Below are 16,068 nucleotides of genomic sequence, written 5' to 3'. Positions count from 1 at the left end.
TCAACTCGGCTGCATACAAATAGAAAAAGACCGGCGTCCCGACGCAGTACCGTTACACGTGTACATTTTTCATTATCGCGGTGTGCTTAGAAAATGCTCACTGAAACTCACACTTGTTGATTTTAATTAGGGATAAGGAATTGAAATAAACAACGAGGTATTTATATGTGCACTCTAGAAGCAATTGTGAAATACGATGTTATTTTAGACGTTCGGGGGTGTAGTAGGTGACAGTTTTATAATGAATCCATATTTTATGAGTTTTCTCTTTATGAGTTAAAATGTTATAATGAGTCGTCTGAAAAAAATCTTAATTAGAAAAAGGAATAAATGACAGATTAAAAAGAAATCACTGTAGCTAAGTCACTATCATGTTTCGTTGAATTACGTGATATAGGTATATAACTTGACATTGCTAACTTTAAGTTTGTTTGCATTAGGAAAAGGGGTAAACATATTATACAATAATTTTCGAGATTATTAGGTATATTGAAGTCTAATTCAGAATTTAAATAACGCAGAATTAAAAATGAAGGGGAGTTAGACCAGGAGAATATGTTATCTTCAAAAAATCTCTTAGAAATGGCATAGAAACAACCTGATGATGGACAGCAGCAAGTACTAAGCTTAGGGGCAAAGGAAGTGATTGAAAACCAACTTCCTACTAGAATACCGTAGGAGAGACTGAAAAAGTTAGAGGTATAGGGTACTGTACTTGTGGAAAGCAAGTAGGAAACTATCGCATTATATGCCTCAGGACATCCAACCGCAATCAGGGAGCGATACGCAGAAATACACGTCACTTCAGGCACCTTAAGAATAAGAAGTACCACGTTTTATTCTTTTATATCTGAAGTACTATTAATATTTTTAAAAATACAGACAAAATATTATCTATGTTAATAATAAATCTCCAATTTTTGGCTAATTTGAATATGAATTCGACCTCAGCTCTTGAATAATTAAACAATTATTGTGATTGTTGCCAAAGCTTTGATGTCCTTCATCACTGAAAGGTTATCTTCCCATTCTGTTAGTTTTTTTGAGGGGGCAATGACTTACAAACATCATCTGGTAAAATATCATTGCTTCTGTCTACTACTTAAAACATCCGATTGTTATTTTTATATAAATTAAATAAATCCTGTTTTGGATCCGATTTGTCTATTTAGGTACATTCCGTTGATAATCACCCTTCTTCCTATAGTCCTTATATTTCTTATTTTACAAGATTCAAGGAATAAAAATTACCGTTCGCCCTCCTTGGTTATAGTTTATCCCACAACCAAAGGACCGTATAAAGCGTCCTATAAATTGTCTTTATATTGGAATCACGGTATCGATTCAATCGTAAAAATGCTCTCCAACAAAAGCTTTCAAACAAATCTCGACTCATTTTTCTCATACGGTTTAAGTTATTGAATCGTTACAAGATCCGTCGAATTTGATTTGCAAGAGCCCTAAACATGCAACCAGCTATCTCTTGCTTTCTTCTACATTTGTTTTGGTCCTTCGAGCCAGATAAATCTAGCTGAGGTGTTGATAACTTACAAGCACCAGTTAAAATGCCATTGTTTCTCTCTTTTCTCAAAACATCCGATTATTTTTGGTGTAAATTAAATTAATCGTGCTTTACATGTAATCTTTCTGATTACGTATATTTCATTGATAACCACGCTTCTTCTCTAGTCTTATTTGCTATTTACAAGACTCGAGGAATAAAAAATCTCTTTTGCCATCTCTGGCTATAGTTTGTTTCACAACCAAAAGGCCGTATAAAGCGTCCTTTCCGCGACCATTTTTCCACGAAAACAATTTTGGATGTTAACATGAAAATAATTTTGGACACTTAATGACACTAATTAAATGCAAGTTGTATACATGATTTTTTCTACGATCATTCACAAAAAAAGGGTGTGTGAACTTTGTAACCATTTGTAAGAAGTTGTACTTCTATTATTATGATTTCAACGAAATATAGCTATTTGTATAACATGGGAGGAAAAGGCACTTTACTCCCATGTTATACATATTGTTTTTCCACCTTCCTCAAATAACAAGTCATTTTTTCATTTTAACTTAATTTATTTATGTAACTAACCAACAAAATTTATTAGAACTAAAACTAACAAGTAGGTACAATATAACTGTCAACTGTCAAATATAAGTCAAATTATTAATGTAAACATTGTTAAATCAAAATAAAAATTTGCTGTTTTTTACCATCCTGCAAAATACAGAGTGTTTTATAAATAAACGTTAAAATGTATAGATACTTACGTAATAGAAAATAGATATTGTACAGGCCGTCAATAAGTTATATTTCATGAATGAAATACCATGACGTCACTTTTACTTTTCCTGCCTAGGGAGGAAAAGTACAACTTTGCTCTCTACAATCTGGTCCGGAAAAGTATACTTTCGGTAGAGGTAGGTGGAAAAATATATTTTCCTCCTCTACCGAAAGTATACTTTTCCTGACCTGATTGTAGGGAGCAAAGTCGTACTTTTCCTTCCTAGGGAGGGAAATTACTTTTCCTCCCTAGGGAGGAAAAGTAAAAGTGACGTCATGGCATGTCATTAATGAAATAACTTCTTGACGCCATATACAATATTCTATTATCTATTACGTAAGTATCTATACATTTTAACGTTTATTTATAGAGCACCCTGTATTTTGCAGAATGGTAAAAACAGTAAATTGTTATTTTGATTTAACAATGTTTAACAAAAATCATATGTATAACATGGGAGTAAAGTGCCTTTTCCTCCCTCGAATGATTACTCATTCTCAGTAAACTTCATTCTCGGGAGGAAAAGTAGCACTTTCCTTTCTTGTTATACAAATAGCTATTTAAACGGTTTAGTTGATTTTTATTAAATAATAAACTAATGTTAAAACTTAAAATAAGACCAAAAATTAAAAAAACCGTTAATAGGTCATTTTTATGAACTGTAGCCTCCCCGCAATTGCTTTTCCCTTGACGAATCGTAGAAAATTTAAAAAACGTCAGATAACTTAGATAAAAGCAATATCAGATAATATATTCAAAACTAAAATTTATTTATTTTTATCACAATACATATTATATAAAACATTTTGTTTAATGTGTTTATTAAAAATGAACAGAAAACGGGAAAGGATAATTGATTATTTCAGTTTGTTTAAATATTTAATATTGTTTGTTTATATTATAAACCGTTAGGACCGTATGAAGCGTCCTTTCTGCGACCATTTTTCCACGAAAAGAATTTTGGATCTTGACATAAAAGCATTATTAACGCTTCGAAATTGCCCTTATATTAAAATCACCGTATCAATTCGATCGGAAAAAATGCTCTCCAACAAAAGCTTTCCAACAAATCTCGACTCTCCTTTTTCTCATACCGTTAAAGTTATTTGAATTGTTGCAAGACCCGTAGAATTTGATTTACAAGAGCTCTAAACATCGAACCAGCTCTTTTTTGATTTCCCATATTTGGTCCTTCGAGCCGGATAAACCTATTTTAGGTTGTAATAACTTACAAAGACCAATTAAAATGTCATTGCTTCTCTCTTTGCTCAAAATATCCGATTATTTTTGGTGGAAATTAAATTAATCGTGTCTTATATCCAATCTTCTCGTGAATACCTTGAAGGCGACCGATGACAAGCATATTGCTCTGTAATTCTCGCATTCATTATGTTGCCCTTTTTTGTATATTGGTAGAACTATGTTTTTCTTTAAGTCATCTGGGATTTTCTCTGTACTCCATGCTCCCTTGCATATCTGTAATAGCCAGTCCTCTCCTTTTCACCCATCCATTTTATCATTTTTGGATCTATTTGGTCCTCTCCTGCCGCTTTTCCAAGTTTAATATTGTTTATAGCTTCTTTCAGTTCTTCCTTCCTTATACTCTCTGGTTCCTCTTCCTCTTCCAGTTCTGGTCTATTTCTTCCTGCTTCATTTCTTTCTACTTCTTCGTGTTTGAATTTATCTTCGTAGTATTGTTTCCATATTTCTAAAATTTCTGTAGTCTCTATTTTCAATTGGTTATTTTTATCTTTGATTCCATACTGTTCCCTACCTTTTTCCCTCTTAAACCCTTTATGCGATTCCAGAATTTTCTGTTATCTGTTTTGTAATTTGCTTCCAATTCTTTTCCAAATTCTTCCCAGCTCAGCTTCTCCGCTTTCCTTACTGCTATCTTTGCTCTATTACGTTTCTCTATGTATTCTGCTTTGTTATTTTCATCTCTACATTGTTGATATTTTTTCCAGGCTTGCTTCTTTTCCTTTATTATTTTCTTTGTTTCTTGACTCCACCATTCTGTTCTCTTTATTTATTTATTGACTTTTTTCCACAAATTTTCTCTGCTGTTTTATATAGTGTGTCTTTTAGTACTTTCCATCTTTCTTCCATATCCAATTGGTCACTTTCCAGCTCTATTCTTTGCAATTCCTCATATATTTCTTATTTATAGTCATTTTTCTCTTTCTCTTTTTTCAGCTTCTTAATATTTATCTTAGTGTATGACTTATCGACTATATATTGATTTTTCTTTGTAGTCATTTCGGCTACGAGTAGCTTGTGTTGAGTGTTCAGTTCTGCAAATTTTTCTGTTTTTATATTTTTGATAATATCCATTTCTGCAGGAATCACGATGTAATCTATTAGACTTTTAGCATTTCTCTCCTGTGCTTCAAAAGTGTATCTGTCCTCCATATTTTGATACCAGAATATATTTCCGATTTTTAAGTCGTTATTTACACAAAATTGTATCATCTTCTTACCATTTCTGTTCTCAGCTTTTTCTCCATACCGCCCAAGGCTTCCAAGTCCCTTGTTGATGTCATTTCCAACTCTTGTATTCCAGTCCCCCATAATAATTATGTTCTCACTCTCTTCTCTTATTTCGTCTAGAGCTGTTTGGAGTTCGCTTTAGAATTGATAATTTTCTGTTCTTCTGTGCCCTCGACTGGTGCATATATTTGTATTATGCTAACTATCTCGTCTAGTTTTATACTACAGTAATTATTCTAGAGTTTATTGCTTGGTATTTTACAACTCTCTCACTCAGATCATCCTTGATTATAAAACCGACTCCCTCTTTTGCTCTCGAATATTTTTGGTGTAAATTAAATTAATCCTGTTTTACATGTAATCTTTCTGTTTACGTATATTTCATTGATAACCACGCTTCTTCTCTAGTCTTATTTGCTATTTACAAGACTCGAGGAACAAAAAATCCCTTTCGCCTTCTTTGGTTACAGTTTGTCTTTCAACCAAAGGACCGTATAAAGCGTCCTTTCCGCGACCATTTTTCTACGAAAAGAATTTTGGATCTTGACATAAAAGCATATTTAACGCTTCGAAATTGCCTTTATATTGAAATCACCGTATCGATTCGATCGGAAAAATGCTCTCCAACAAAAGCTTTCCAACAAATCTCGACTCTCCTTTTTCTCATACCGTTAAAGTTATTTGAATTGTTGTATGAGAGTAAGTCCGGATATTTAGACAAATTGAAAAACGGGAGAGAAAAAAAAAGGAAAAATATTTATGGAAGTTTCGAGTTTTAGGAAGGTTCGTTGGAAGTTATGAATAAAAGGAAATTTAGGTTTATTCATTTTTGAGTACAATAACCTACCGGTATATATTTTAACAACATGTATAGAAAAAATACGTTTCCTGGTAAACTGAGTAAAGAAAATGACGTCCCTTTTACACTTTATTTAATATTGAGTGCGTTATAAACTCCCAAAATGAACAAAACAGTTTTTATAAACCTATTTTGATATGTGGCATTTTGTCATTGTTTAATTGTTGAACATATAAAAGTAGGTGGTTTAATTATTTTGTATACAGTGATAAAGCATGCTCTTAAACTCTTCTCTAGCATTTAAAAAAACTGCAGCATAAAGTTCCTTACACGCAGCTGTTATTCTTTCCCTTAAATATTCCAAATCTCGAGGGTGTGTTTTATAGACAACTAACTTTAGATGTCTCCATAGGAAGAGATCTAGAGGTGCTAGGTCTGGTGATCGTGGTGGCCATTCTACTACTCCTCTTCGACCAATCCATCTGCCAGGAAATCTATTATTGAGCCACTGTCTAAGAGGAAAAAAGTAATTTAATAGTAATTATACATAATTATTTTATTCTAGTTTGTTTTGATTTTATTTATTTGTTAACTTTCTGCTTTGTTTCACTATTTTTTTTCTAAATATAGTTAGCGCTCAACTCTTCTATCAACTACATATTCTGTCAAATCTTTATTCTTCAATCTCAATTTTCATCTATTTCAATTCTACTCCTATTTTCTCTGTGCATATTCCTCATGTTCACACCCAGTATCTACTCTATAGACACAGCTCATAAACCCATTTACATATATTATTCAAGCTAATCTTGGGTTTTTTCGTTTTATTGCAATTTTTCTTGGGAGTTCCCGAACCACCTTATGCATAACAAAGAGAATAAGCTGCAGTAAGATGGTTGTTCCTATGGAGAATTCAACACCTACCTGAACCTGTTTCAGCTTATATCTTCCCAGTCAGGATACATCGAACATTCATCTACATTCACCTACAAATGCAGTTATCACTACATTCAACTACATGAGGCTAACAATACATTTTGCCATATTATTTTCACATTTTGAACAGTTTTAGTCAGAATTTGCTTCTTTTGTGTTGATATTAAAATGTATTTTATGTTTGTTCAGATTTGCGTTTAAGATAATACGTTCTTACACCTAATAGATGGCAAAATCACGTTCCACAATTAAAATCACGTTCCACAGTTAAAACTTCCCTTGTTCCACTGTTCCCGTACATCAAAGTTTGTCCGAATAGACACCGTTAATCCATTAACAAATTTTAGCTTGCTATTAATCAACTTTTTTTTGGTACGTGGGATCCAGGCGTATAAGTAGAAAAAAAAAAATGGAATAACCACATATCCAGAATGGGGACGACACGTGTGGGTAAAATAGCAAGAGATAAATCACCAATTGGTAGAAGAAGTATCGGCCGAATGCGCAAAAAATGGAGTGACAACCTTCCATAGAGATATCAATCCGCCAGTGAACAAGCAGAATTGCTTACAACGAGGAAGAAGAAAATGCTTTTAAAAATGATCAAAAGATATCGAATTCTAACCAACGCGTGGATACAAATCTTATTTAAAAAATTGATTTGCCCCGCGTAACTGACATTCAAAATAGCCGGTCATTCGAGCGTTGTTTTTGAGAAAACGGTTAATTTTACAAAAAAAGTGCTAATAAACATTTTTCCACCTACCTCTACCGAAAGTATTGGGACCGTGCAAGTTCGGCAAAGCGACACCTGGTTTCTACGCTCAGCAACATTTTTCGCACTATTATTTATATTGGCCAATTATATTAGTCCTGGTTATTGGATAATTGCCAAGGCCATAGTCCAAAAAAATAATAAGAAGAAAAAGTCAGATTCAGGTTATGTTACTAAAACGTAAACAATTGTATGTAGTTTATAAAATTAGTTATTAAAACTCAGTACTGCAAGCAAAATACAATTAATTAAATTTACCTTTATATAATAATTGCATATCATATCAATATTGTGGAGTAATATATAAATTTTCTTCTTCAATGACAGTAGGTATGAAATATACGTCAATTTGACAATTTCAATTGAAAATATGAATTACAGTGGAACCTCGATAACTCGGATTAATCGGGACCGCGGCCGATCCGCGTTATCGAAAATCCGAGATAGCCGGAGAATATGGTAAAAATTAATAAAATACGGTATACTTACAGATAAACTCCGTTAGAATTGAAATAACATGAAATATATTTATAAATATGCACAGTACCTACACATCAAAATTACTAAAAAAAAAAAACACCAAACACAAACGTAAGCAAACGGAAGCGAACAATACAAGACACACAATACAGTCACAACGATGTAATGTTATTTAAGAACAGTGAAAACTAAAGACCATTGTTTATAAAAGAATTTTTTAAATAGTCTTTCCTAAACAATGCTAAGACAGTTTGAAATAAAAAGGAATAGGTACTACAGACAGGTGCCTGTTGTTTCTGCGGCGTGTGCTATGAGTCATTTTTACTGTCGTATAGTTCAAATTACACACATACACATTATCTCTCAAATATTATATTACATACATTTTTATTGTTGAAAGGTTTGTCTGATAATTAACTATTTTGATGGGAAATAAGCCACAAGAAAAATAATTTTATTAACGTTTCGCGATGCCCAAATCGGGTCGTTGTCAAAATACAAAATATTGAAAATCAAAATGTTTATCTGATGAAAATCGGTCCGGGTTAGCCGGACTTCCGGGTTATCGAGGGCCGACTTATCGGGGTTCCACTGTATTTAAGAAAGTTGCAATATTTCTCCGCTATTCGCGCACGATCGTTTCTCGTATGCCCTCCAAGTACTTGCACACCTCGAATACTTTTCCGGACCTGATTGTAGGGAGCAAAGTTGTACTTTTCCTCCCAAGGGAGGAAAAGTAAAAGTGACGTCATGGTATTTCATTCATGAAATATAACTTATTGACGCCCTGTAAAATATCTATTTTATATCACGTAAGTATCTATACATTTTAACGTTTATTTATAAAAAATTTGCAGAATGGTAAAAAACAGTAAATTGTTATTTTGATTTAACAATGTTTACATTAATAATTTGACTTATATTTGACAGTTGACAGTCATATTGTACCTATTTGTTAGTTTTAGTTCTAATAAATTTTGTTGGTTAGTTACATAAATAAATTAAGTAAAAATGAAAAAATTACTTGTTATTTGAGGAAGGTGGAAAAACCATATGTATAACATGAGAGTAAAGTGCCTTTTCTTCTTTTGAATGATTACTGCCCTCCGCTACGCGTCGGGCAGTAAACTTCATTCTCGGGAGGAAAAGTAGCACTTTCCTCCCTTGTTATACAAATAGCTATTTCCACCTACCTCTAGCGAAAGTATACTTTTCGCTACGCGTCGGGCAGTAAACTTCATTCTCGGGAGGAAAAGTAGCACTTTCCTCCCTTGTTATACAAATAACTATGTATTCCATAATCATCTCAGCTACATTTCTTGTATAAAACATTTCTTGTATAAAACATTTTTTTCTACGGCGTACGAGGTGTGGATTTTAAGGATAAGCCCGAGGGTAGGAGTGGCAACCTTTTTTAGATAGAATAGAAGATATATGGCAACGTCAAATAAATTCTGATAGATAAATAAACAGAAGCCAAATTGGCATAGATTATATCCCCATTCAAAGAGTAGACATTTTCTAAGTTATCTGTCTTTTTAGTTACTTACGAGATTCACAACTGACATTGGATTATTTAGTGAAAATAAGCCGATGCCGGCGGGAAAAAAATCCAATTTGGGATGTTTTAGTATAGGCATTTCTTCGGGTCATAATTAAATTTAATCACCAAATGGGGTGTAAAGAAGACTCAAGAAAATTTATAATCCGTCGCCCCTACAAATTGGACGCCTGTTATTCTTTGCTCCAGTTTTCGTCAATAATTCGGCGCGATTATAAAAGAAGGCGATATTTCACGAATTCCTTTTGCTAATGAAGGATCATCTCGGATCATCTTTGTTCTAGACCCGAAAGTTTTAATCCGAGATGGTTTAACACGGCGTTTGTGTTTCTCTCTATAGCTGTATTGATAAGATTTTTGTGTTGGATTTTTATAATTAAAAACATGATTTTGACATGTTTGTAGGAGACCGTTACCTTAAGAGAGCTTACTCAACTTTTTTTCTTTCTTTCTTTCTCCCCTTCCTTGTACCCTATCAGGGTGTCGGATTTGGGATCGCTATTTTAATTTACATTCACCCATCTCTTCCATTCTTTTCTGTTTTCTACCATTATTTTTAATTCCTCGAGTGATTTTCCTTTAACTTTTCCCGCCGCTACTATTTGCTGTATCCATTTTTTTCTTGGCCGGCCTCTTTTTCTTTTTGCAATGTTCCTTGCTTCGTGGACTCTTCTCGTAATTCTGTTGGGTTGCATCCTCATCAAATGCCCATACCAATTCATTTGTCTCTTTTTAGTTTATTCATTATTGGTTCTTGGTTGGCCATCCTCCTAATAGTCTCGTTGCTTAATCTATCCCATTTTGTCTTTCCAACTATCCTTCATAAATGTCTCATCTTCATTACATTTATTCTGCTCCTATGTTTTTCCAGAATTGTCCAGTTTTTATTTGCGTAGAGCACAGTCGGTATCAATATTGTGTTATATATGTTTATTTTTGTCTCTCTTGCAAGTTCTCTTTTCCCCAGTATTGGGGCTAAGGCATAGTATAACTTGTTTGATTTCTTTGCTCTATTTGTTATTTCCCAGTCTATTTTTCCGTCGTTAGTAATGATACTTCCCAGGTATTCGTAAGTTGTAACTAATTCCAGTTTTTGCATTTTATCTTTATTTCATTTTCTTCTTTGCCGTTGATTATCATTATCTTACTTTTTTCCTTGTTTATTTCCATTTTTAGCTCTTCTATTTCATCTACCCATATATCCATTAGTTTCTGCATTTTGTTCTCGGAATCTGCTATTAGTACTATGTCGTCCGCATACATTAAGGACTCTATTGTTACCGGTTGTAATCTATGGTATCCTATTATTGTCTGTAGTTGGTTGGTTCTTGCTCTAGTTTTTCTCATTAATTCATTCATTACGATTATGAATAGCAAAGGGCTGAGACTATCTCTTTGTCTTCTGATAGTTCCCCTGCTATTTGTACTCTTCCTTTTACCTCTTTGTAAGTACTTTCTATAATTTTTATCAATCTGTTTGGTACATTTATTTTCCTCAAGCATTCCCCTATAATTTGTCTTTCTATCGTGTCAAATGCTGCTCTTAGGTCTATGAATGCTAATACCAGTTTTCCCCTCGTGTCTAAGCATCTTTAGATTAGGTTCCTGATGGTATATATGTTGTTATTTGTTTGTCTTCCTGGTCTAAAGGCCGCTTGTTCATCTCCCAATTTCATTTCTACTTCTTGCCTTAGTCTTTCCTCTATTATTTTCATAAACATTTTAAAGCATACCGATGACAGACATATAGCTCTGTAGTTTTCGCAGTTTATATGTTCTCCTTTTTTGTATATTGGTACAATTATGTTATTCTGCCAGTCTCTAGGTATTGCTTGTTTTTCCCACGCCTCTTTATATATTGTCCATAGCCAGTTTATTTCCTCTTTTCCCATGTATTTTACCATTTCCGGTTCAATTTCATCATCTCCTCCTGCCTTGTCTATTTTTATGTTTAATATTCCTTCTATTACTTCTTCTCTACTTATTTGGTCTATCTATGTGTTTTATTGGCCTTCATTTATTACATTGTCAACCTGTGTTACTTCGGTATCAAATTTTTCCTCATAATATTCTATCCATACCCTAGCTATTTGTTCTGGGTTTATTTGAATTTGCATTGATCTATCTTTATTCCCCCTTTCATGTGTCCTATTGTCGTCCAAAAGTTTCTATTATTTGTTATATATCCTTCTTGTAGTTTTTCTCCAAATTCTTTCCATGATTTTGCTTTTGCTTGTGTGACTGTCTTTTTTACCAGTCCTCTCTGCTTGTAATATTGTTCTTTATCTTCTTCTAATCCCATTTCGATGAATTTTTTCCCTGTCATTTTCTTCTTTTTTATTTCTGTTTTCACTTCTTTATTCCACCATCTTGTCCTTTTCAATTGATTATTACATTTTTTGATTCCACATACTTCAGCTGCTGTTTTCTTTAATACTACCCTGTAAGTTTTCCACCTTTCTTCCATTGTCCATGTTTCCTTTTGGCACTCTATCTACCCCAATCTTTTATTGGTTACCTTCTTGTAAAGTTCTCGCACACGGAGCTTAGTCAACATGTACTCAAATAGATTCTTCTATTTGTCGTAATTTATACCTCACCCAGTATCTATAAGTAGTGAATATATCCCTTAATCTCTGACACGCGGTATATCATATCTTGTCTAAAATATATTTTGTCGGAAGACGTGTTTTGTAAAAGTTTTTTAGAAGACCATCTGTTTACCTTTAAGTGGTGTGTAATAATTGTACCTACTATTAACTGCTGTAGTTTTAGTATGGTTTAGTCTTTCAGCTACGTTGACGTAAAGTTATCTTGCGGTATCACGTACCGCATGTCATTGTTTACGTTTCTATAGTTAAAAGCAGTCCAGCGTATTATTTCACTATTAGTATGGCAGCAACTATTAGTATGGGAGGAAGTTCCAACTGGAAGAAGACCACGCGGACGCCCTCGACTCTGGTGGCGAGATAATATAGCAGGAGACCTAAGCACTATGGGCGTGGATAATTGGATGGAGGTTGCTCAAGACAGAGAAGAGTGGAGGCATGTTGTTGAGTCGGCTAACAACCACGAAGGGTTATAATGCCACGAAGTTACTAATCAGGGTGTTTTGCTGAGAATGCAAAAAGAAAAAGAGCTGTTAACCACAATAAAAATAGCCAAAATTGAATACCTCGGACACATCATGAGGAATAGCGAAAGATATGGACTGCAGCAACTAATCTTGCAAGGAAAAGTAGAAGGAAAACGGGAACCAGGAAGGCGAAGGATTTCGTGGCTGAAAAATACGTGGTTCAACACAACCACTACAAATCTTTTCAGAGCAGCACTGTGCAAGTTATAGTTTGCCATCATGGTCGCCAACGTCCGAAACGGATAGGCACTACAAAAAGAAGCAGGCTTAGATGACATCAGAAATGAAATCTTTAAATTAATGTTGGGCATAGGCTAACATCCCAAAACTATGGCTAAAATTTTAATATTATTTTTCATGGTTAATCTATATTTTTAATAATTGCAAATGTATTTATCCTTGTTTTTCTTTCTTCCAGAGAAAACCGGCCCTTCTTCCACTCCAATTTTCGGTTGGACATGATTGCTATAAAAATAGATATTCAACGTAAGTAAATTCTTTATAAATATGCTACAACTACATATTTGTAATATAAATTTTTTTATCAACCAAAAATAATTAAATAGATAAGAAGCCAAAAGAAAAGAGATTATAATTTTTATCAAAAAAATATATGTACTAATTCCTGTTAATCTCTGGTGGAACTATTAAGAATATTATGTCAACAACAAAAATGTACTTACTATTAAATATTATAACATTTTTTTATAGATACAGGGAAGCCACCGACATTTTGAATTTTTTTTGGAAAGGTTTTGTTCGTATTCATGAAAAAAAAAACAAGAAAATATAATAATTCTTAAATTTCAACCTCCAAATCGGGGATGGCTTTCATTCCTAAAATAACACAAAGGACAATTGTGTTATATATCATTTTAAAGATTGTTATTTATCCTTTTAACTACAATTCGATTTTTATTTTGAATATCCTGCCCAATTATACATATAAAAAGTGGCAAGAAACCAGATCGGACATAGATCTTCAAAACTATAATGGTCGCCAAAAAGGAAGCGAAAGTAGCAATAGCAAAAGCTAAAGCAGAAGCGTATTCAAACCTATACGATCAACTTGATACCAGGGAAGGCGAAGCAAAGATATATAAAATAGCCAAACAGAGAGCAAAGAAAGCAACAGATTTTAATCAGATTAGATGTATCCGAGATGAAAATAATAAAATACTAATACACGAAAAGGATGTCAAAAAGAGATGGAGAGAGTATTTTGACAGTTTATTAAATGAAAAATTTGACAGACAGCCTGTGGACTTAACGGAGACAGTAACAGCAATGGTTACCAGAATAACAAACGAGGAAGTGGCTCAAGCGCTTCAATAAATAAAAAAAGGAAAAGCGGTAGGACCAGATGATATTCCTGGGGAAGTATGGAGAGCATTGGGAGAGACAGGAATAAGTTGGCTAGCAGCTCTATTTAATAGAATTATGGAAGTTGGACAAATGCCAGACGAATGGAGAAGCAGTATATTAGTACCCGTCTACAAAAACAAGGGAAACATACAACAATGTACAAACTACAGGGATATAAAACTACTTAGCCACACCATGAAAATATGGGAGAGAGTAATTGATAAACGGATACGTGAAGAAACCGAAATATCCGATAATCAATTTGGCTTTATGCAGGGCAGATCAACAACAGATGCAATTTTCATTGTAAGGCAACTGATGGAAAAATACTAGACGAAGAGCTAGAGCCGAAAAATCATCGTCATAAGTAATATGGAGTTTTTCCTGTGAAATGTGTCCATTGTATTTTGCCAATTATGACCCCTTTCAGGCTGAAACCTCAGTGGATACAGGAAGTAGCAATAAGGGATGAAAGGGTAAAGTTAGTGCAGTCATTAAAGGTTTTCACCTCCTATTTTGTTAAACCTCCATCGATTTGCATGAAAATTGGTGACTAGTTAGAGCATACCTCAAGAAACAAAACTGTTTGGTGCCACTTGCACTTTTACCCTGGCGGTGAATACCACCCCTTCCCGCGGGTGAAAACTATTTTATTAAAAATAACCCCACAAATCGATAGAGGGACAAATTTGAAGTAAAATTTGTTATATCATGTTATTAAAATAAATAAATACTTTTTGAGTTGTTAAAGATCAAAGATTTGTCTATTTAAGAGCATATGCGTGAAGTTACGGATGATACAAAGAACATGTTAATTAATTGTATGTTAGTAATAGCTATTTGTATAACAAGGGAGGAAAGTGCTACTTTTCCTCCCGAGAATGAAGTTTACTGCCCGACGCATAGCGGATGGTTTTTCCACCTTCCTCAAATAGCAAGTCATTTTTTCATTTTTACTTAATTTATTTATGTAACTAACCAACAAATTTTATTAGAACTAAAACTAACAAGTAGGTACAATATAACTGTCAACTGTCAAATATAAGTCAATTTAATAATATAAACATTGTTAAATCAGATTAGCAATTTACTGTTTTTTACCATTCTGCAAAATACAGAGTGTTTTTAAACAAACGTTAAAATGTATAGATACTTACGTAATAGAAAATAGGTATTATACAGGGCGTCAATAAATTATATTTCATGAATGAAATACCATGACGTCACTATTACTTTTCCTCCCTAGGGAGGAAAAATATTTTTCTACAGTTCTTACAATCAGGTCCGGAAAAGTATACTTTCGGTAGAGGTAGGTGGAAATAGCTATTTGTATAACAAGGGAGGAAAGTGCTACTTTTCCTCCCCAGAATAACAATTTACTGTTTTTTACCATTCTGCAAAATACAGTGTTTTTAAATAAACGTTAAAATGTATGGATACTTACGTAATAGAAAATAGATATTGTACAATGAATGAATGAAATACCATGACGTCACTTTTACATTTCCTCCCTAGGGAGGAAAAGTACAACTTTGCTCCCTACAATCAGGTCCGGAAAAGTATACTTTCGATAGAGGTAGGTGGAAAAATATTATTTTTATATTATTTCGATATTTAATTGAATTTTTTTTTTCATTATAAACTGAATATGTCCAGAAACTGGGGGTGTCCAATAATGGGTACATTTGACATATTCGAATACACTTTTGCTAAATTTATAATATCGAAATAATATAAAAATAATATTTTAGTAACATACAATTAATTAACATGTTCTTTTTATCATCCGTAACTTCACGCATGTGCTCTTAAACAGACAAATCTTTGATCTTTAATAATTCAAAAAGTATTGATTTATTTTAATAACATGATATAACAAATTTTACTTATAATTTGTTCCTCTATCGATTTGTGGGGTTATTTTTAATAAAATCGTTTTCACCCCGAAGAAGGGGTGGTATCCACCCCCAGGGTAAAAGTGCAAGTTGGCACCAAATCATTTTTATTTCCTGAGGTACGTTCTAACTAGTCACCAATTTTCATGCAAATCGATGGAGGTTTAACAAAATAGGAGGTGAAAACCTTTAAAGATTACATTAACTTTCCTCTTTCATCCCTTATTGCTACTTCCTGTATCCACTGAGGTGTCAGCCTGAAAGGGGTCATAATTATCAATATACAATAGACACATTTCACATGCCAAACTCCATATTACTTATGACGATGATTCTT

General features: G+C 33.4%; 1 protein-coding gene across 3 annotated transcripts in view; it reads right to left on the bottom strand.

Annotated features, from left to right (window-relative positions):
• The window catches only part of LOC114338253 (60S ribosomal protein L10a), a 465,341-nt gene that overhangs the window by 101,393 nt on the left and 347,880 nt on the right, over positions 1 to 16,068 (bottom strand). Inside the window, exon 1 of one of the 3 annotated variants that reach the window (XM_050652554.1) lies at positions 8,089 to 8,094. The exons of the other annotated variants lie outside the window; for them this stretch is intronic. Within the exon in view, the coding sequence (XP_050508511.1) occupies positions 8,089 to 8,093 (5 nt within the window). The 5' untranslated portion in view covers position 8,094. Of the gene's footprint in view, positions 1 to 8,088; positions 8,095 to 16,068 lie in introns of those variants that run through there. 3 annotated transcript variants of the gene reach the window in all.

The sequence above is a fragment of the Diabrotica virgifera genome, chromosome 1, assembly GCF_917563875.1.
Source record: "Diabrotica virgifera virgifera chromosome 1, PGI_DIABVI_V3a".
Taxonomy (NCBI): Eukaryota; Metazoa; Arthropoda; class Insecta; order Coleoptera; family Chrysomelidae; genus Diabrotica; species Diabrotica virgifera.
This window is presented reverse-complemented; position numbering and strand designations above follow the sequence as displayed.